This window comes from Petromyzon marinus, chromosome 44 (genome assembly GCF_048934315.1).
Source record: "Petromyzon marinus isolate PM22_M1 ecotype Great Lakes invasive population chromosome 44, UKy_Petmar_22M1.pri1.0, whole genome shotgun sequence".
NCBI classification, from domain to species: Eukaryota; Metazoa; Chordata; class Hyperoartia; order Petromyzontiformes; family Petromyzontidae; genus Petromyzon; species Petromyzon marinus.
In genome coordinates, this window is record NC_133710.1 from 4,869,224 (window position 1) to 4,890,154 (window position 20,931).

At 46.9% G+C, this 20,931-nt stretch overlaps 1 protein-coding gene across 1 annotated transcript in view; it reads right to left on the reverse strand.

The window, feature by feature from the left end:
- SPEF2 (sperm flagellar 2) overlaps window positions 1-19,769 on the reverse strand; it is a 33,311-nt gene extending 13,542 nt beyond the window's left edge. The window contains exons 1-21 of the mRNA XM_032970671.2: window positions 19,485-19,769; window positions 18,354-18,456; window positions 17,758-18,010; window positions 17,213-17,383; window positions 16,758-16,898; window positions 14,694-14,770; window positions 13,946-14,066; window positions 13,310-13,498; window positions 12,637-12,824; window positions 11,472-11,634; window positions 10,223-10,442; window positions 9,650-9,738; window positions 9,164-9,235; window positions 8,155-8,258; window positions 7,148-7,425; window positions 5,877-5,931; window positions 4,754-4,923; window positions 3,487-3,654; window positions 2,605-2,700; window positions 1,495-1,616; window positions 421-548 (exon numbers count right to left, since the gene is read on the reverse strand). Coding sequence (XP_032826562.2) covers window positions 421-548; window positions 1,495-1,616; window positions 2,605-2,700; window positions 3,487-3,654; window positions 4,754-4,923; window positions 5,877-5,931; window positions 7,148-7,425; window positions 8,155-8,258; window positions 9,164-9,235; window positions 9,650-9,738; window positions 10,223-10,442; window positions 11,472-11,634; window positions 12,637-12,824; window positions 13,310-13,498; window positions 13,946-14,066; window positions 14,694-14,770; window positions 16,758-16,898; window positions 17,213-17,383; window positions 17,758-18,010; window positions 18,354-18,456; window positions 19,485-19,542 — 2,966 coding nt within the window. The 5' untranslated portion in view covers window positions 19,543-19,769. The remainder of the gene's footprint in view (window positions 1-420; window positions 549-1,494; window positions 1,617-2,604; window positions 2,701-3,486; window positions 3,655-4,753; window positions 4,924-5,876; window positions 5,932-7,147; window positions 7,426-8,154; window positions 8,259-9,163; window positions 9,236-9,649; window positions 9,739-10,222; window positions 10,443-11,471; window positions 11,635-12,636; window positions 12,825-13,309; window positions 13,499-13,945; window positions 14,067-14,693; window positions 14,771-16,757; window positions 16,899-17,212; window positions 17,384-17,757; window positions 18,011-18,353; window positions 18,457-19,484) is intronic.
- Window positions 19,770-20,931: the final 1,162 nt, after the last annotated feature.

The following is a 20,931-nucleotide window of genomic DNA, read 5'->3' on the forward strand; positions in this document are numbered from 1 at the left end:
AGTGAAACCAAAAGTGAGATTCTACTCTTGCGTATAGCAATATGTTCAGGAGCTAACTGCCGACGTCGAGGTCTGCTAGCCACGAGAGGGCTTCAGTAGAGATGTTGCGTAGTGTTGCTATTCCTCCTCCATTGAAGGAGCGCAGACTACAGTGGTTTACTACGTGGTCCGTAGTTTGGGTTGCATGGCCACAGTCGCACTACTGTGGCACGTGCCTTTAATGTCCATCTTTGTAGATGTGTGGATCAGCCTGTTGATGGTCTGATGTGATTGATGGTGAGACCAATATCTTCGAGGAGGAATGATCAAAGCCAGGAGGTGTGAGGTTTGCGTCGGGAGCGAGGTGTGAGACTGACCGATTTGACGCCGCTTCCTTTTTGCCAAAATGCATCGTGGGTGCGTGGAAGTGCAGAGACACACCTGATATCGTAAAGATGGTGCACGATGGCTTCTCTTTCCCGCCTTAAATTGTGAAACACCGTTTTGCAGTTGGAAATGTACGTCCGCTCCATGTTGTCCCAAAAACCACCAAGGTAAGTGGCCATTTCCTACACAAAGGAAGGGCGGACATTGGTGCATGTGAAGCACTGTATGGAGTGTTGCCGCTAGACATAAGATAAACCAAGTAAAAGTTTAGGGCCCAAATGAAATAAATTAGGGTGGACCAATTATCCTTATAAAAAAATATAAAAACCGCTCATAATGCTAACGACAATATTGAAAAATAATTATTGCAATTAAATTATTACCTTATTTATTTTGAACAATTGTGATATATTTACGTGGCTTGTCCATTGTATAATGTTTTTAGTCAGACGACGCACCCAAAAATAACTTCTGCTTCGGGACAGACGACGCACCCAGGGGCCTCCGCTTACTGTATGTATGTGTAGTGACATAGAATCGGTCACGTAGCAGCATAGTGCTGGCTGCTGGTAGGGAAGAAGATCTGCAGCTTACAGCAGCCCTGACTGACAGCAGGCCACGTGATAGACCAGAGAGGGATCTTGGGGAATGGTTACGGAAGGGGCACATCTAGAACCCACTAGTAGGTTCCAGAAGGGGGCGTGGCCAGGGGCGGAGCCAGACCACGCTGACAGTATAAGAGGGGCTCCAGGAGGGGACCTCGGGGCTGTCGTTTGAAGTAGGATCCTGTCGTGCTGCTGGAAGTCTTCGCCGTCATTGCCGTCTTCACCATCTTGGCATCGCCAGTCAGGAAGTCTACCAGCTGTCCTGACTGGGAACTGTAGTTACTAAGTGTTACTGTCAGGCCGTGTTAATAAACAGAGTGCCTCCTACTCTTAGTGTCTCTGAGTCACTACATATGTATGGTGAACTTCTTTTGCACTGTACGTAACCGACCGTGCTAACCGGAGGTGCAGACTGTAGGTAGCATGGCGTTACAAATCCCGTATGTTTACAAATTATTTCCCGTTCGCAAACGCTTCCCCTTGGCTCTAGACGTAATGTGTTGATAACAATGTATCCAGATACCAGAGTCAGGGGCTGGTCCACATACTCCCACTCAGAGCTCCCAGGTGTAGGGCCTGGAGGGACGGTCTCGACCGCGATGGGCTCCGGAATGGCTTGCTCCTTCCCGGCACCCTTCGCTTTGCCTAAACGTTCGCGTGGCATAGTTTAACAAGTCAGACACAGATTAAGCTCAAGACAAACGTACGATGTAACTGGTATTAGCCAAACATCCCAATGCTGAAAGATTGCCATTACACACATCAGCAGCAACATCGCCCCCTACTGCTAAAACTTGGCAGGACCGTCCAGAAAAAAATTTGGGACTGTCTTTCCTGGGTAAATAACCGCAATCGAAATAATAAAACAATACATGTATTTATAATAATCACGTTTATCAGCCGTAATCAAACCACTGCTGGAATAAGGCCTTCTCAAACCGTCGCCATCTGTCATGGTCCTGCACTGCAACAATCCACATAGCACCGGCACAACAGCTGATTTCATCTCTCGATGTCTCCTATGGACGTAATCTCAGTCGAAAAGGGGTGAAGAGGAGGCGCGGTGGTTTGCGCACTGCGCTAGGAAATCCTACAACCTGAGTTCAATTCCTAGCCATGGCTAACACTGGTGGGGAGTGATATCAGATCCGGATCTTGGGGTACTCCCCTTCATGTCTTAGTAGGGGCGCCACGGCGGTGAGATGTTAACTACCTCACCTGGCATACAGGAGGTCGTGGGTTTGATCTCCACCCTGATGCCTATATATTTGGAGTTTGTATGTCTCTCTCCCCGTGGACGCGTGGATCCTTCTCCAGGTCCTCCGGTTTTTCCCTTTCAAATTCATGAACGTGCGTTTAGGAGTATTTGGCTGCTATACATTTCCACGTGGTAAGCCACTTTGTTGAGCGATTATTTGTGGCCAGATCGCTTTTGAAAAAAGAGCTACATAGCTCAGTGGGTCTTACCTGGCAAAATAAAAAATAGTTTCATAATTTATAAATAAAAAAATATTTCATAATTTATAAATATTTGCTTTAATATACATAGTGTATCAATGAGAAAACAAAGAACTCCCATGACAGATTCGGCGTGGGAAGGCCTTCATTGGTAAAGCGAAGGAACAGCACCCACCAGAACGAGGGGGAGATTTCCCTTTCTTCTCCTTGCTCTTCGCCCGTTCCTTCTTGTCCTCTGATGCCGGGGACTTTGATGTTCTTCTTCGTGAGCCTGCAAAGTCATTGAGTAGTCCAAACCATCGCTTCCGTATTTACAAATTCACGAGCAATGTTCATAATTTACCAGCCTGTGTCAGACTAAACAAAGGATCCATTTGCACGAAATATATCTTCATCGTGACCTTGCCCGTGCACGTGTTTCGTAAGGATCTGGCATTAAGTGCGATGACGTCACCCCGGCGTCACACAGCCGTAAAGGTGTGTGAGATACTGCACATGACGGACAAACACTTGCACATTATATGAGAGTAATGATTGTTTGAATGTCACCCAACATGTCACTACAGTGATCAGGGAGCGCTTGTCCGCATTAAGCCCCTGAGCTACAAGGCATCAGGAGGCAATGGCTACACTGAACTGATTATTCCTTACAAGGATGAGTGCATTATGCATAAGGTTGTACAATTTTCCTGCTGCTATCTAAAATATTATGACCATAATTTTGACTCTTGAGTTGGCGACCTAAAACAAGACTCAAAATTATGCTCGCTATATGATGATGTCACGTGATACGCAAGGTATGATGGGAGGATCAATCCGATGGTCACAAAGCTATATTTTCCAGTCACATACGCTCTATACATCAAAATGGTACATAAGGCAATTGGGGGGTAACTATTGTTTTAAACTTTGCACAGCACACCTTTTGACAGATTACAACGAATTTCCGTACATTACAAAGCACACGTAAACATATTTCAGCGCTATAAGTGAATGTGGGCGTTGAAGGGAGCTGTGCAGTTGTACAAGGGAAGATGATGACAGCTCTGCCACCCACCTTTAGGAGATCGGCCTGGAGAGGCGCCCTTCTGCTGGGAGCCGATGGTTGGTGTGCTTGGTACTTCCCCAAGCATGGTAGGAATCTCTTCGTCTTGTGGTTGGTCCATGTCGACCATAGGAGGCTGTTGGATAATGGCTGCTGTGTTATCCTCCAACAAAGGCTCCTCTATGCACACAATCAGGCAGAAGGATTTCAAAAAGGTCGTCAAGATCCAATAATTAATTGAACCATTAATATAAATTCTCAAGCTCACGGTACATGTGTAGTGTTCAACACGGAGGCAAACACTCTGGACTGGGAGGCAACACTTTTTATTTAACAACTTCCCTAGCGGGTAACACTGAACGTAACTCGGGTTCTCTAGTAGGTGATGTGGCTCACTACGTGAGTAGCGAGTTAACTCCAGACGAAGACCCGGAGACGACGAGACGCGGGACCCAGGCTTGATTCCACAGACGAGCCAAGAACACTCTCAGGACTGCCCCTTGATGCTCCTGGGCGTGGCCTCGCTCTGTCATCGGCCACGCCCCCTTCGAGACCTTTCCCGAAGGATCCCGACCCAGCATCACGTGCCCCACTGAGGCTACCACGTCCTCCCTTGCCCTCTCTCAGGCCATCACCAGGACTATGCCCCCTAGGTCTGGCTGATATGCCGTACTTACTCTGGCGCTAGAGACGCTCCAGACGTACAGTTGCACTACTGTAACAGTAGCTGGCGCGAACACCCGAGTGACACCATTTATATCACTACACATGTATCGAATCCCAGGCAGGCCTTGCTTTTCAGAATGAAGTTCTTCTTTCCAAATTTTGTTGCCGGTCAACCTTTAATAATTGCAAGAAATATACGGTGTGTACATTATTGTGTTTTCCTGTTGTGTTCCTCCGCTAGTTTCTGTGTGCTTTTTGTGAGTACATCGTTTTAGTTTTGCACGTATTTCTATTGAGTCCAACTGTAAAAGCAATTTTTGTTCAAATAACCTCTTCAAACATTTCCTGCAGTTCATTCTTTCATAATATTTTGAATTCTCAGCAAAACTTGTTGTACCTGCCTTTTGTCTTACTCATATTTCCCTAAATCCAAATGTTCTGTTTACACACTGTTTAATGTGGGGGGGGGGGGAGACACACACGGAGATCAGGGTATAATTTGCGTGGTCTCAGCCATGCAGTCACAATGCAAAGAATTGAAAGCGATGCTGCCTCTGATGATCTGTGTAAATCAACGGGCTTATGCAAATCCACTGATGGGAATTTGTATTACCTTTGGGCTTACTGATTTGCTGCTTGTGCAGAAGGGTTTGTTCAAAGATCCGCTTCATTCCCTGGTACAACAAGTCCGGATCTGTCTGGGCACACACGCTTTGCAGGACTCCGTGCCTAGGCCCAAACCACTGCTCCAGGTCAGGCCAGTGTTTTTCAAATCCTACCAGCCTACATGCACACAACACGCGCACAAATATTAAAACACGTGTCGTCTTCGCAATGGCTAGTGCGACAAACATTTCAAGAGCTTTCTTTTTCTTTCAGTGTCAGTAAACAATATTTTCTCCACAATACATGTTTTTTTGGGGTTTAATCGAGTCAATATAAACGTGCCGTTAAACCCGCCACCACCCGACACATCCAATTAGTAAGGTAAGATTGTAAATCTGAGTACACAAATTGGAAATATTGTAGATTTGCTCTCCAACACACCAGTGTGCTGTACTAATAACGAATTGGCATGTTCTGTTTGCGTAACAAACTTTATTAATTGGCTGTGCCAGGTGGTGGCGGGTTTAACGATACATTTATATTTACGTGATCGTGCTATCAGTGTCATGCAATAGAGGACGAGAATTCACTTGAATCCCTCACAGAGCAGCACGACCCCTTCGCAGTCAACGGAAGCAGATATCACAGAGCTACCTCTGAGATCCCTTCAAGTGGTTTCTGGTCCACACAGCAGATAGCAGAACTTTTAAACTCGCTCTGCCATTGAGGGTTAACATTTCGTCGCACAACTGTTTTAACTGATGTTCGTTTAATTCTTCGAGATGGAATTTACCCAAATGAAGTAGAAAATTCAATTTCATCGTGGATCTTTGTGCAATCTTTCATGACCAGGATGACATCATCAACTCAATACACTTGAGAACCTGGCTTAATCAAAAGCGGCTGTCTGGGTTCAAACCCAGGATCTCAGCGGTGTGCTCTGATCTCTAAGCCACCCGGCCACCTGTCATTCAGATGGACATTATGCATGAGCAAGTAAGTAACGAGACAAAAGCTTATAGATTGAGGAAACAACACCTTGTGACTGACCATAGGCAGACAAGAAGAATAAATAAGGGTGCTACGGCGAGGCTAGGGTGGTGCCAGGACTAAGTGCTGGCAAGCGTTACTTGTTGGGAAGTTGATGCAGGTCCACCTCCGCTCCGTTATCAACAGCCTCGGCACCTGCAAGATAAACTGCACTTAACAAATGCTCTCAATGCTCTCTTAGGTGTGTTTTGTTTTTCCGGGTCGCTCTGCGTGACGTACGACGTTTCGCTCGACGTGCTGGGAGAGTTTCATCAGCAACTGAACACTTCATTCCGAAAAAAAACTCGTAACACACATCGGAGAGCTACATAGCAACAACCGCAAAAGCCTATGTGGAAGTACATACGCTCATTACAAGCCACACATTCCTTGAATATACTTTTTCATTGGCCAATAATGAAGAGGCAGATCGAAGCACGTTAGAGTGATTTAGGAAAACTGAACGTTTCGATGAGAAACAACATACCAATGTGCCTAGCGGAGAACGTTTTTAATCACTCTGTATTATCCGCTATGATGTACGGATCAGAAATGTGGCAAAGAAAATGGAACAAAAGCCGAAATGTGCACAAACGAGCAGAGAGAGGTGCACATTTGGAATTCAATTGATAGACAGGAAGTGGAGCACATGGCTTAGAGAATATAAGCAGGTTACAAACATTGCATTAACTGTTAAGAAAAATGAAGCGGGCTTGGGCAGGATACATTGCTATAGCACGGATGATGGCCAGAGTTACGAGGGACACATTCCTCAGAGGACATGCACAATGCACTGTGGAGATGGAGCGACATCAGCTCATGTGCAGTTGCTTAGATGCATTCCTGCATTGTGAGACCCTGATAGTGTCGGCGAGGCCTTTATCCAGCAGTGGATAGGTCATGGTTGATGATGATGAAGGGTATAACGCTGGAAATACATAGAGTTTATTGCATGCTAGAGATGGTGATGGCTTTGGGAGGAAGCCATCATCCAGCAGTGGATAGATCATGGCATCTGATGAAGTGCTACAGCTCTGGGCATGAATGAAGTGATGTGTACGACTACGGATACTATTTTTATTTCAGCAGGCAAGGTCTGCTGAATTATATAGTTTTTTTTCAGAAGCGACATAGCCACAAGTGATAGCTCAACGAAGTGGCTAATGTGGATAATTATAAGAGTCAAATACTCCAAACGTATGTTGATTCTAAATGTGGAGGTAAAAACCAGAAGAGAAGGAGAAAAATATAGGCGACCACGGGGAGAACATGCATACTCCAAATATACAGGCGTCAGGATTTGGGATCGAACCCAAGATATCCTGTATACCAGGCCACTGTGTGTGCGCGCGTAAGTCCTCACAAGACGTACTCTCAGCTCTCTCGAACGCAGCGCTGTCGGACAGCGTGAGGACCAGAGCCAGGTCCAGAGCGGGTGGAGGAGGTGGCGCTTTGGGTGGGGCAAAGGGGTCCTGCACCAGCAGTGACACCTTTCCGCTAGCGGTGCCGCTACCCTGCTGCCCCATTTCCTTCGAGTTTCCTTCCTCGAGGTCTTCATCCCATCCAGTTAGGGCCTTCTCCAACAGCTTAGCCTGTTGCACTGTCGCAGGAAAGCCGTCTAGTATCCAGCCCGTCTGCTCCGGCAATTCCCTGGACCACCAACACACGGATACACACAGCTCTGGGTGCGTCTTACCAAAGTTAAGCAATGCCTTATACAGGGATAAAATCAAAACGGTGTTTCATTGTTTTTATGCCATTAAACCAGACCAAGAAATGTACAAAAATAAATCTAATAGGATTAATACATTTCAATACACTTCAGGATTTGTTTATAGCGTCTAAATGTAAGACAAAATAGTGGAACGTGCATCATAAAGAAAAAGGAAGCAAATACAGAAGAGCTTGCTTCTCTTTTCAGCGATGACAATGGGGCGCAATGAGCAGGTCCAAATACCCACACATTTCACTTCTGTCATCCACATAAATAAGCGTCAATAAACATGGGAAATAGGATAGATTTCCTGCCACTTTGGGATTATTATGCATCTCATCTGTGCTTTGGAGGGTGAGTGGAGCACGTCATTCATCCTATTATGGCATTCATCCTGTTAACTGCACCAAAGTACGGATAATAATCTAGCATTATTATTTTCTGGCCCCATGCTCGACTCATGATACAGGCAAAGGGTAGTGCTACCCCGAGTAGTGGGCAGTGTTGGCTAATAAGTGGGTGAGACCATAAGCAGTAGGCAGGGCCAATGCAGAGAGAGGGAAGGTTTGCCAGCTCACCATGAGTCCTGGCTGAGTCTCCTAGAAATGTGACGTGATTGGGCGACGTGAATGCACAGTGGCAGTCAGTGAGACTGCCCCACAAACCTCAACGCTTGAAGCACAAGAAATACGAGAAGCTGGTCAGGGACCACGCCTCCCTGCGCCAGAACTTCAGAAGCTTGTCTTCCCAGCTCCACGTGGCACGGCAGCTACGTCAGCCACAACAACGGCAACCACAGCAACAATTCTCCCTGGGCATAGGTGGTGGCACCACAATGATAGCCGCCCCTGACTTGCCAAATTTCTGGGGTGAACATGAGACTTTTTTTTAAACACAGTTGCTAAGCACAGGACCCAAAGGCCCAAAACCTCAAGCAGCCAGCAACAAACTGGCACATTCGAAGTTATATTAGATAAGGGTGTAACACATTTCTTATATTGAATATGGTTATTATGAGAGCATGGAAAAATGGATGACAGTCCAAAGAGGAGGAGCAGAGTTGGGGAAGTCTGGGTGATTGAACACGGTACAGATGAGCCAAAAAAAGTCAGTGTCTGGTAGACCCAATCCTCAACACGGGTGGAGGAATCAATGAGCCACGGTGATGGGAACAGTAACAGTGTGGTGGTAGCGATAGAAGAGTGATAAGGAGGCGACAGGCCGAGAGTGAGCGGGTGACAGGAGTGCATCAGTGAGGGCTGGTAATTGGAGAGTGCTGGCCCCCGCAGTTATTGCTACAGAAGGAAACTGCATCTCAGCTGGACCCAAAGAGTTACCAACGTAGAAGTAAGAAAAAGGTTGTACAATGAAGAAGACCTGATGCAGGCAGTGATGAGAAGGAAACTGGCACTGTTTGGACACATGTAGGATGGACAACAGGAAAATTAAGTGTATTGTTCGTAAAATAAGATGGAACAGGAAATAGAGGAAGACCTAACAGAATGGCTTGCGACATAAGAGATTCACGCCAGAAAAATGTGCACTACTTGAGCATATTGGCACAAGACAAAGGAAAGTGGAAACAAATGACGAAATGTGCAGTAGACACCTACGGGCTTTCTGCCCATGGAATGTGATGATGTGATGATGCCCCACGTAGGTGCGGTGCCAGACCTCAGCATGGGTCACAGGGTCGGCCTCCTCATGATTGTCATCCCCTTCTGCCACGATCCTCTCATCGTCCTCCTAACAAAGAGTTCCATAAACTTCACTTAAGCGTTCACGTAAAAACGATCCAATCCTGAACTCATGACTTAGCCAACGCATCCAACTTTAAACTGATTTTTATTATTATTATTATTAAACCAATGCTACCGGAAAAAGCTGATCCAGCATGGCCATAGGCTTATGAACCAAAGTGCGATTAATATTATTTTATATGGCGAGAATGATTGTGTAATTTACTATATACAATTCAGCACAACAGCAGAACATGGATATTATACAATTCAGAGGATAACAACTACTGTAGTATTTTTGTACATTGCTCACTCGTGTCCTCTCCTACAAACGAATGAATTTGGTAGAACAAGTGCTTTCAATTCCTGCTTATATTTGGTCAGAAATTAACGAGGGTGCCTTCAATCACTCAGTGGAGACCTCGTGCTCAGTGGAGTAGAGGCTTGCATTGTAGGTCTCCATAGACTCGAGCAATAGAGCAGACACGTTCAACGTCACCAGCCCACACTCTGGAGGCACAGACAGCACGGCACATCCATTAACAGAGTATCAGAAATGCACACGTAGCCACGTCGTCATGTTGAACTTCTTTCGCACCGTACGTAGCCAACTCATCGGAGGTGTGGGGGAAGGACAACAAAGAGCACACTTATACAAACGTGTGCACAGCCACACATTCAATTGTGTCCACAAAATAAATTCATTTATGTGAGCAGACATATTATCAACATACTTCACCATGCTGGTCAGGGTGGGTCGGTGAAGGGGACAGCCCAAGTGCTGGTTCAGCTAGTCATGGCTTGAAATCAAACTTAGGTTGCAATGTTTGTAGCCCAGTAAGCTAACCGCAACGTCATCACTCCATCCAAATGCAATACATTATTCACATGACCGTAAACATTCTCACAGTCTATGGCTTTTAGTGGGATGCATCCCTCTTACAACAGAGTAGTGCATTGGTGTATGGCTGCGGGTGTTACACAGGCATCGTACCTTGTGACAGGCGTTGCAGACAGCTGGTTTTCCCCGAGAAGGGCTTTCCCAGAACGCAGGCACGGATGGAGGATGGAGGCAAGGCGACGGGTGGTGCGAGTGACCGTGGAGGACGCACTAATGTGCAAATATGCCGTACCACATGACCCAAGACGGCATTGTTGGGGGGCGGCTCCATGGCTGAACTGCCATCCACAGCTTGCCACTCTCCTTTCATGCCCTGCAGGGTTAGCGATAAGGAGGTAGCTTCAACTGGGCAAGTCTCTGACGCGTTTACGAGTCTTAACACGCGTTGCCCGTCGTAACGTTCAAAGTTTCGCTCCATGTTCTGGGAATTTCATTCGGTACTGAACCAAGTGACCGATTCGATTCGGTTCACGAAGAAGCTCTCAGCATGCGCAGTGAAACGTCGAACATCGTGACAAGAACAACAGGCGGTGCAACGTGACGAAGATTTACTTAGCTTGACAGGGTGGTTCCGTATTAAGTGCAGCTGTACATTGCTGTTGATATCCCTTACATTTACTCAAGACCTCCTTCACAAAAGATATTTTTGTCCCATTGAGCGCTTACCAGGTGCTAAATAAAAGATCACCCATGAATGAATAGATTTTTTCCCGCGGCAAAAGACACGAATGTGATGTGGGTTTTGCTTTCTTTCATTAATTAATTGAAGCCTTCATAAATAATGACTGCAATAATAAACCCACCGATAAACAAAGGAGCCTGACGGAAAGGCCTGACACACTTTTCCCGCTACTCTCAGTGTATTGGATAAGTTGCTTTGGTCTGGCTGCTGCGAGCCTCTGGCATATACACTGAATCGTAATGACCCTAGACATGGTCTTGGAAAACTTATGCAACTTGCAGAAATCCACATGCATTAATGAAAATACACTGCTTGTAAAAGTACCTTTCACCCTCGTTTTACCATATATGGACATATGGATCAGAAATATCGACAATGACAAAGAAATGAGAAAAAAAGCTGAAAAGTGCACAAAGAGATAACGATGCTAGGAAAAGTAAGTGGCCTTGGGTAAGTGGTTGAGAATAACGACGGATTGGTCAGCCAAAGGAGGAGATGGAGCGATAAAATTAGCTCATGTTCAGGTGCTAGATGGACAGCACCGTGGTGGGGCATGACAATAACTTGGGGAGGACATCATCCAGCTGTGGACTGCTTGTGGTTGATGAGGACGATTATGGTGGTGGTGTAGTATCGTTGAAAAAAGTGTGCACACCGCACCAGGTAATCTAAGAAGTCTTGCTCATCAAGCGCTGCCTGTGCTTCCTTGTGGGCCATTGAGACAGTGGACTCGGAAGTGTCCTTTGGGTCAGGTGGGTCGTAAACAGGCAGCTCCAGCACAAACAGCTCCCTCCACTCGCGCAGCAGCTGTTTCGGGATATTCCTGTACAGCAACGCAAGTGTGGCGTATATAAATTACCTGCAAATCACTTAATTGGGAGTACACATAGCCATTATTGCTCCTAAATATCAGAATACCTATTTGCAGGCCAGGAGACAAGTCACCTTTGGCTGCACAGGGACAACTGAAACTGGGGGTGCACTTTTAATTGTGTTGAGATGAGATTTGATGTAATTGGCTTATCACGTGTGGCTAGCACCAGCACACGATGGGATGGTGTGCCCAACAACACACCCGGCTTAGCATGGTTGGCTATGTACGATGCGAAAGAAGTTCAAGTTTGAAGTTTGTTTCCCCAGTGAAGATTTTTACACACCACAAAAGGTACTCATTTAAGGGTGAGTCGACCTTGTGAAGGCTCAGAACCGGATAAAAAATTTGGCACTGATGTTGATCGTGAGCCGAAATCGAACTCTGGTCGCCAAGTTTGTAGCATAGACCACGACACCACCGCTCCCAATGTGATTGGTAAGAATAGCACGCACAGAGACAAAGATCGCACATATAGTCTATAACGGACTGTTGGGGCAAGCGCTGTTCCAAAAAACCGATGAACCACATACACAAAGACAAAGATCCCCCGTATAGGCTTCAACAGACTTTTGGGGCAATTGCTGTTAGCGAGCATCAGATGAAGGCTGCCATGGCACACGAGGGGGTAGGTGGCCAGCACCACACCCGGCCGCCTTTGTCTCCCTAATGGCGGTGTTTACACACCACACCAGGTACTCATTTGAGGCTGAGTCGACCTAGGGGAGGCTCACTACAGATTCAGATAATCGTCACTGGTGTTGGCCATGAGCGGGAATCAAGCTAGGGTCGCCGGGTTCGTAGCACAGTGCGCTATCCACTACTCCGCCACTCCCAAAGTGGCAAGAGTAGCACGTGCAAAGACAAAAGACAAAGATTCCCCATATCGTCTTTAACAGACTGTTGGGCCAAGTGTTGTTCCTGAAAATCTATGAAGCACACACACACACACACCTGCCGGTGAGTTCCCTATACTCGGCCTGCCGGGTCGCCAAGTCCACCACATGCAGCACGATGCCCATGCACATTTGCTTGTGCCAGGCATGCCGAGCAGCCATGCGTTCCGCCAGCAGGTGAGCGTGCAGCTCCCGCTCGCGCTCTGCCTGCTCTCGCTTCTCCTCGCTTTCCCAGCGCGAACGTGCCTGCGTACGTGCACGCACGCACACGCATGCACACCACAACGCTTACACACGTGTACGTGCTGAAGATGCATAACAATGCCTCTCCGAACATAAAGCAGGGGCAGGGAACCTTTACCTTAGTGAGGGTCGAATAAGACTTTTATATTGCATCCAGCGGACCACACATGAACACACATCTCAGTGCTGTCCAATGATCATAGAAAAAAATACGTTTGTATGTAACTATGCTTTTACAGTGACAAAAGCGGCTGAGCGTGCAAAAATTTTAAACATTGATGGCAAGTTGAAAATATTCAAATCTATGACCCAATTACTGTTGCTAAGATGCTTACAGTGACGAATAAATGTTGTTCGCGGGGTTTTTATGGAGCGGTGGGCCTCATTTGGCTATGGGTCAGTATGAAATGAAGTTGTGGGTCAGATCTAACCCATGGGCTGTAAATTCCCCTACCCCGACGTACTGTGTCATCTGCATACCGACTCACAGCGTCAGCGTCCAGAGCCTCCAAGAACTCGCGATGGCGACGTTCAGCGAGCTGGTAGTGGCGCTCCAGACGGTTTTGCCGCACCGTCTCCTTGTGCTGCCGCGTTAGCAGCAGCTGCACGGCAACACGCTGCTCCTGCTGGCTCTGTCTCATCAGCCGTCCCACCAGCTCCTCCACCCGATCCAGCTCCTGCACATTACAGCAACATCTTTTCCAGTGATCCCCCACCCCCTGCTTATGAAACCACCCCTTCTGCGAAGGGAAAGTGACCACTTCTCTGCATTGTCATCGTTACAGGAGAGAACAAGAACTGAAATGGGAGCAAAGAAACGTGGACATGTGCATGCTTGGAATTGTACGGAGAGAAAGAGGAATACGTGGATTTCAGAAAATATTCAAAGTTAGAAGCACAAAATGGACTCTTAAGATTGAGTGAGCTTGAGCAAGAACGGATGACGGCTGATGGTCGAGATTAACAAATAATTCATAAAAATAACATGATTAACAATAGTCACGATTTAATAGTACAGTATTTAGCAAAACAGATGACGCCATTATCTCATGCAATATTTCTGAGCATCGCCATATCGCAGGAACCCCTCACTTAGGAAATATTTTCTAGAGACAATTCATAACCTCCATATCCCGCTGGGCCTGAAGTTGCTGCACCAAAACCGCCCTGCGACGCTTCTCTCGCTGGTTCCGCGCTTGTCCATCCTCCTGCAGCCTGCGCCGAATCTCCCCCACGTACTCCACCCTGTTAAGACAGTCAACATCCAACTCGTAAACTTTTACGAAGCGCATTTTTATACTTGAGCAGGTATTACCACCTCCCAGGGGCAAAGCCACCGTGTTGGGGGTCATGGGCTTGTAGACACCGCCAAAATATTTAGATATTGCTTTGAGACACCCACAATGTTAAACGTAAGCTAAACAGGTGAACTGATATGATATTAATAATAATTGACACGTTAAATGCTTGTACACGTGACAATTTTATTTGTTTGGCTGTCACATGCTGGAGGGTTACATGTCAACAATTTGTCCACGTAATTATGTGGTCTCACCCAAAATACCAATTATGAATCATGATGTTAAATAAGGTTTGTCAGCAGTACACAGAATGTGGCAAGAGTATTTAATGATAGCACTATCAAAATCATGAATCATGAATATTTTTCGATTTAAAGCTTTCGTGACTGCAGGGATTCGTCTTCTTGGTTCTTTCGGTAAATTCACGTAGAATGGAAATAAAATAATAAAAATATTACGTTTTATTTTTATTATTTTATTTCCATTCTACGTGACTTCACCGAAAGAACCAAAAATCATGAATATTTATTCATGATTTCATTCTATGTGTAGTGTGCAACTGTATACCTACTTGTCTGGATTGTCATATCCGGTACTGACCCTCATCTTCAAGGTTTTCTCAAAGAGATGTATTTCCATCAATGTATTCTGAAAACACAAAATATGCAGCACGCATGAATACAGCAGGGAATAGTCAGGTATAAATATGTGAGCGCTGGACACTTGGGATGTAATGATTTACTCCCGTATCACAATTAAAATGTGTCTAGCTAGGCAGAATTGATCCAGTGAGATCGATCAACTTTACAGCAGGCGGCTCACAATCAGAAGGTCGCGAGTTCAAATACTGGTGAAAAAGTTGACTCAGCCCATCATCCTCCAAGGTCGTTAAAAACGAATACCACCCTTGTGGGCAACGCAACAGTGGTTGGCCTATGAATACACTCACCTCCCGCCATAGGAATGTGGAATTACTATAACTGGCTCAGAGCTGTAATGAGAGGCTTGCACTGCCTCAATGCTCATTGGAGCAAGAAATCACTTTGGCTTCGACAATTCAGGCTTCTAATTTGACTCAAATTGACTCAAAGTCACATGAACCCATTACATACATGTACAAACGGAAAAGTTTTGACGCTTACACAATTCGATGCGTTTTTGGTGACTTTAAGAGACGATCTTAATCGATTAATCTGTGCATTATACATATCAACTAGCATAAACTTAGTCTACCTCACTCAAATTATTTTTAAAAATATTGTTTTGCTTTTTTCTCCAATGTTATCCTGATTGCACTATCGGCATCACATAAAGAGATGAAGAATCCATCCAGATGTGTTACAGAGCGGCAGTGCAACTCTGTGTATTAGGGAATGGTCCACGGAAGCAGATAACAAAGAGCTGTCTCTTAGACCCCTTAAAGTGACCTCTCGCCAAACAGTAGAGGGCAGCACTTTCCCACCCTCCCTGTCACCAAGAGTAAAGTTGGTGACATGGCAGACAAAATAATGTTATTTTCTTTCTCAGAACTGGAGTTCACAGAAATTAAAGTGCAGAACTAAATTTAATATACAGTAAAACCTTGGATTGCGAGCATAATTCGTTCCGGAAACGTGTTTGTAATCCAAAGCACTCGTATATCAAAGCACTCGTATATCAGTTGTGATCACGTGACGCTCGGCAGACAAAGGGTATATGTACTACTCGTATTGCAAGACCTCGCTCGTTTATCAAATTAATATTTATTTTAAAAATTTGCTCGTCTTGCAAAACACTCGCAGACCAAGTTACTCGCAATCCAAGGTTTTAATATAATGGAGGTTTTTTTGCACTTGTTTGTTACCTGTGAGACTACCTGTGGGATCTTCACTCAAAACTGCTCTAGAGGAGTTGTACACCCCTAGCTGCCACTGCTATTCAGAATGGCTTTAAATGAAATGTATCGTTCCGGATGACCGCTGATCTTTAAAGGTGTATTGAACATTTTTGATACTGCTACTGATACTCCTGCTGTTATGGAGTGACTCATGCAGCCAGCTATGGCTGCAAAGTTTGGTCGTACATGTTATGTATATCGTTTATTGTTAAATTTAAATCACAGTTCCTATGAGTACTGTTCCACTGTTTTTATAGCTTTATTTTGGTGATTTTGAAAACGTTTTGGTTTCGCCATTTTGTTTATTGTAGTACAGAGTTAGCTTGATAACTTTAATCTAAATTGTCTTATGGTTGTTATTGTTTGACTTGCATCCCACTGGGATTTTTGCACACAACGTTGAAATACGGTGTTTTTTCTGGAAGACTTTGCTGTTTTTTCCTGGATTTTTCTGTTGCGTGTTGTCACTTTAAGATGTTTCTTGTTCATGTTTTTGTTTGTTGCGGTTGCACCCGAGTCAAGAGCTGCATGGCTCACAGGGTTATACCTAATAAATGAAAACTGAAAAAAACAGGCTAAGACCATCGACTCTCTACACTGCAGAACCTGGATTAATGACAGGCAGCTGCCTGGATCGGAACCCAGGATCTCAGCCATGCCAGCTCAGCGCTCTGACCTCTGAGCCACCCGGCCATCGCAAATCCACTCATTCTCAATGTTACGCAATGCCACGTAATTGTAAGTTGTGGCGCAAACTACCTGTGCGATGCGCTGCTGTTGCTGGTGCCTCCTGGCAGTGATCGCCTGGAGCGTGCGGTTGAGTGGTGGTGCGGGAAGGCGCACCGTAGCAGCCTGCAGCTGCGCCATCAGCTCGTCCTGTCGTCTCCTTTTCTGGTGAAGCTGCAGCACAGGCAATCTCAAAACATTATCGACGCTACTACAAGCAACAGGGCCACCCACCCCCTGCTGTCGTCCAAGCATGATAGAACAACGAGCGGTGACATGGCCTAGCGGTAGCACCTGTACGTACGGTAAACTTCTTCCGCACCATACGTAGCCAACCATGCTAATCGGTGCTTAGCCTCTGAGGTCTAAGGAGCGTGGGCACATTCTGAGTGAGTTGGTCATAGGCAGTGGTTTGATAAAGGCATGCAAATAAAATATTTGTATATATTTATTATGGCGATGGTATTAAAACGACGGGAATCGTGCACCTTTGCCTGCTCTCGCTTGCGCTGCTCCATGAGGGTCTGCTCGCGAGCCTCGCGCTGCTTGAGTTCCTGCATGACGCGCCCAGCCTCCCGCTCTCGGGCTCGCTGTTCAAACGTGCTGGTCAGCTGCTGCAGGTTCACCTCCACCTGGCGTGCCACTTTACCCTTCAGCTGCTGTTCACGTGCAGACAAGGCATCATGAATATGATGATGATGATGCTGCCAACGACTCACATTCAATAATCACTCATTCATATTATTTTGTTTAATTGGGTGAGAACTCAAGAGAACAGGTGAGTTTCATTTGCAAGAGTGACCTGGGGTATTCATCTGCCAGTAGGGAGCGGTAACTGCTCTGTGTATAATGCTAACCAGCGGCGAATGCGCCTTCAAATTTATGGCCGATGGAATGTGTCGAGAGACAAACATGGGCATACTGTCAACATACTGAATCAAAATATGCATTAATCTTGCAGGAATCCGACGAGTTATGAAGCTTTTTTTCACAGATGTCCAGTTGTAATCTCTCCCTCCACCACTTCGTTCACCTGCTGGTACATCTCGGTGCCCAGCGCGTGAAGGCGCGCAGGCGCGGGCGGCTGCATGGCCTGCAGGGCGGCCCCCGTAAGGCCAGCGCGCCGCATGCGCTGCAGGGCCACGTGGAGCTGGTAAAGGAGGCGCGTGGCCACGCCGGGCTCGGCGCGCATCAGGCCACGCGCCACCTTCGTGTCGAACGCCACTCCGAGCAGCCGCAGCGGAGCCTCCACGCGGGTGAAATTGTTGAGCTTCGCCTCGGCCGTGCTGCAAGAGATGGAGACGCAAAGACCACGACGTTAAGAATCAATGTGCGTTTAAGAGTATTTGGCTGCTATACATTTCCATATGATAAGCCACTTCGTTGAGCAATCATTTGTGGCCAGACCACTTCTGAAAAAGAGCTATATATAGCTCAGTGTGCCTTACCTAGTAAAATAAAAATAGTTCAGTAGTTTCGTAAGATATTGTTTCGCTTGTTTTACCCAGGAGAGCTTCACTCTTTTGTTGGAGGGTCTTGTGAAGTTTTCACAGTACGGGGGTGATCTTGCAATGTGTAATTGTATTTAAATTATTTTCAGGTAATTTTTCAGCGTTGATGATGACACACCTTGCTTTCGAGAAGGCTGAGAAGTCATCCTGCAGTTTGTAACGGTGGAGAATCTCCCCGATTATAAACCCACTTGCCAGCTCCTGTGACAATGTCTGGGGCTCTGTAACAAATGGAAACACGTTACATTAAATTCTCAATCACTTTGTCATACACCCACTAACCCACATACTCACTCAATCCCCTTGTTCATCTACTCACACACCAACTCACTCACCACATTCACTTACATGCCTACTCACCCACCTGTTCACCGACGGGTCATTCACTCACCTTTCCACCCATACACTTTCCCACCCACCCATTCGTTAACTCACGTGCTCACCCATAAGCTCGCTCACTCACCTACCTAATATACTCATTCATAACCTGCTCATTCATTCATTCACTCACCCTCTCTCCCCTCAATCTCTCATTTATGATCTCACACTCTCTCCTTGCTCACCATTACCATCTCATCCCATAATTATCTTCCAAACTCTCACCCTTGATCCTCACCATCTATCCCCTGTCATCTTTATCCTCTCTCTGCCGTGTAACCTCACCAAATCGCCTCTCCCTCGACCCTCTCGCTCCTCACCCCGTCTCCTCAACCCGTCCCTCACCCCGTCCCTCACCCCTTCTCCTGACCCCGTCCCCTCACCCCGTCCCCTCACGACGTGCCCTCACCCCGTCTCCTCACCCCGTCTCCTCACCCCTCACCCTGTCTCCTCACCCCGTCCCCTCACCCCGTATCCTCACCCTGTCTCCTCACCCCGTCCCCTCACCTCGTCCCCTCACCCCGTCTCCTCACCCCTCACCCCGTCCCCTCACCCCTCACCCCTCACCCCGTCCCCTCACCCCTCACCCCGTCTCCTCACCCCTCACCCCGTCTCCTCACCCCTCACCCCGTCCCCTCACCCCGTCTCCTCACCCCTCACCCCGTCTCCTCACCCCTCACCCCGTCCCCTCACCCCGTCCCCTCACCCCTCACCCCGTCTCCTCACCCCTCACCCCGTCCCCTCACCCCGTCTCCTCACCCCTCACCCCGTCTCCTCACCCCGTCTCCTCACCCCGTCCCCTCACCCCTCGCCCCGTCTCCTCACCCCGTCTGCTCACCCCGTCTCCTCACCCCTCACCCCGTCCCCTCACCCAGGCGTCGTGACAGCTGCAGCTCCTCGTTGAGCCACCTGCACAGCAGCTCCGTCATCTCCCGCACCGCAACGTTCACGACGGCTCTCTCGCGACGTCGCTTGCGTCCCTATTAACGTCGTTTGTCGCTGACGCCGTTGTTAATTTTAGATGTGTTGTCGACGCCGTTGTTGTTGTTGTTGTTTTTTTTGTTTTCAATAAACGGACCCGGTGCCCGTGGCGCGAGGCCTCAACGTGGAGGGGTGGGTGAAGCCTGAGACGCGTCTCCATGGCGACCGGGGCCACGCACCACGTGACCGCGGTCGCAGGTTTATTTTTATTTTATTTTTACTTTAACAACCTCCAGAACCTCTGATTTAAAGCTTTCGTGACTGCAGGGATTCATATTCTTGGTTCTTTCGGTAAAGTTCACCACGTAGAAGGGAAACAATTTAATTATACAAATATAAAACAATACAATTCTCACGACGTTTCGACTGCAACACAAGAAGCAATCCATATTCTTAGCTCTTTCGGTAAAGTCACGTTGTAGGGAAACAATAAAATAATAAAATATATATAAAACAATAAAAATTCTCACGACGTTTGTGTTATGGTCGAAACGTCGTGAGAATTTTTATTGTTTTATATATATTTTATTATTTTATTGTTTCCCTTCAACGTGACTTTACCGAAAGAGCTAAGAATATGAATTACTGCAGTCACGAAAGCTTTAAATAAAAATTTACAAGAAGCAATCGTCATCAGGTGTGAAAACCACAGCAAGAAAATTTGAAAAAAAAGTGGCGTTTTACTTTTTAACGTCAGCACCACGGAGAGCGATTTGACAGTTTGTTCAGATGGACGAGTCCATCTATATTCGGGAAAGAGGAGGGGGGAGACGAAAAATAATGGATGCGGTCTGAAAGCCACCGTAAGCGTGAACAATCAATTAAAACCCGAAATGGTTTACAGAAAGAACCAAGAATATAACCTCCAGACCGGCACAGTGTACAGGACAGTAGTTATTTACCAGTCTGTCCTCCGTCTTCGTCAAGTGAGCGCAGCAGCGGCGGCACTGACCCGCTACAAAATGCGCGGACACTCACCACAACAACAACAACAACCGTCATTCGACGCGATTGTTCTTGTTGTTGTGACGTCAGCACGGCGCTCGTGCCAGGCTAGGTGCACGTCCAGGCCTTCACGTGGAGTGTAGAAGGCTCGCTCGGATGCACCACCAGCTGTACCGCCTACTGTGCCAGGCTAGGTGCAGGAGATCTCGGGACAGACCCAGCAGGTGCCATGGGTTGGCCGACTGAGATGACCGGTAGATGCACCACCAGCTGTACCCCTACTGTGCCAGGCTAGGTGCAGGAGATCTCGGGACAGACCCAGCAGGTGCCATGGGTTGGCCGACTGAGATGACCGGTAGATGCACCACCAGCTGTACCCCTACTGTGCCAGG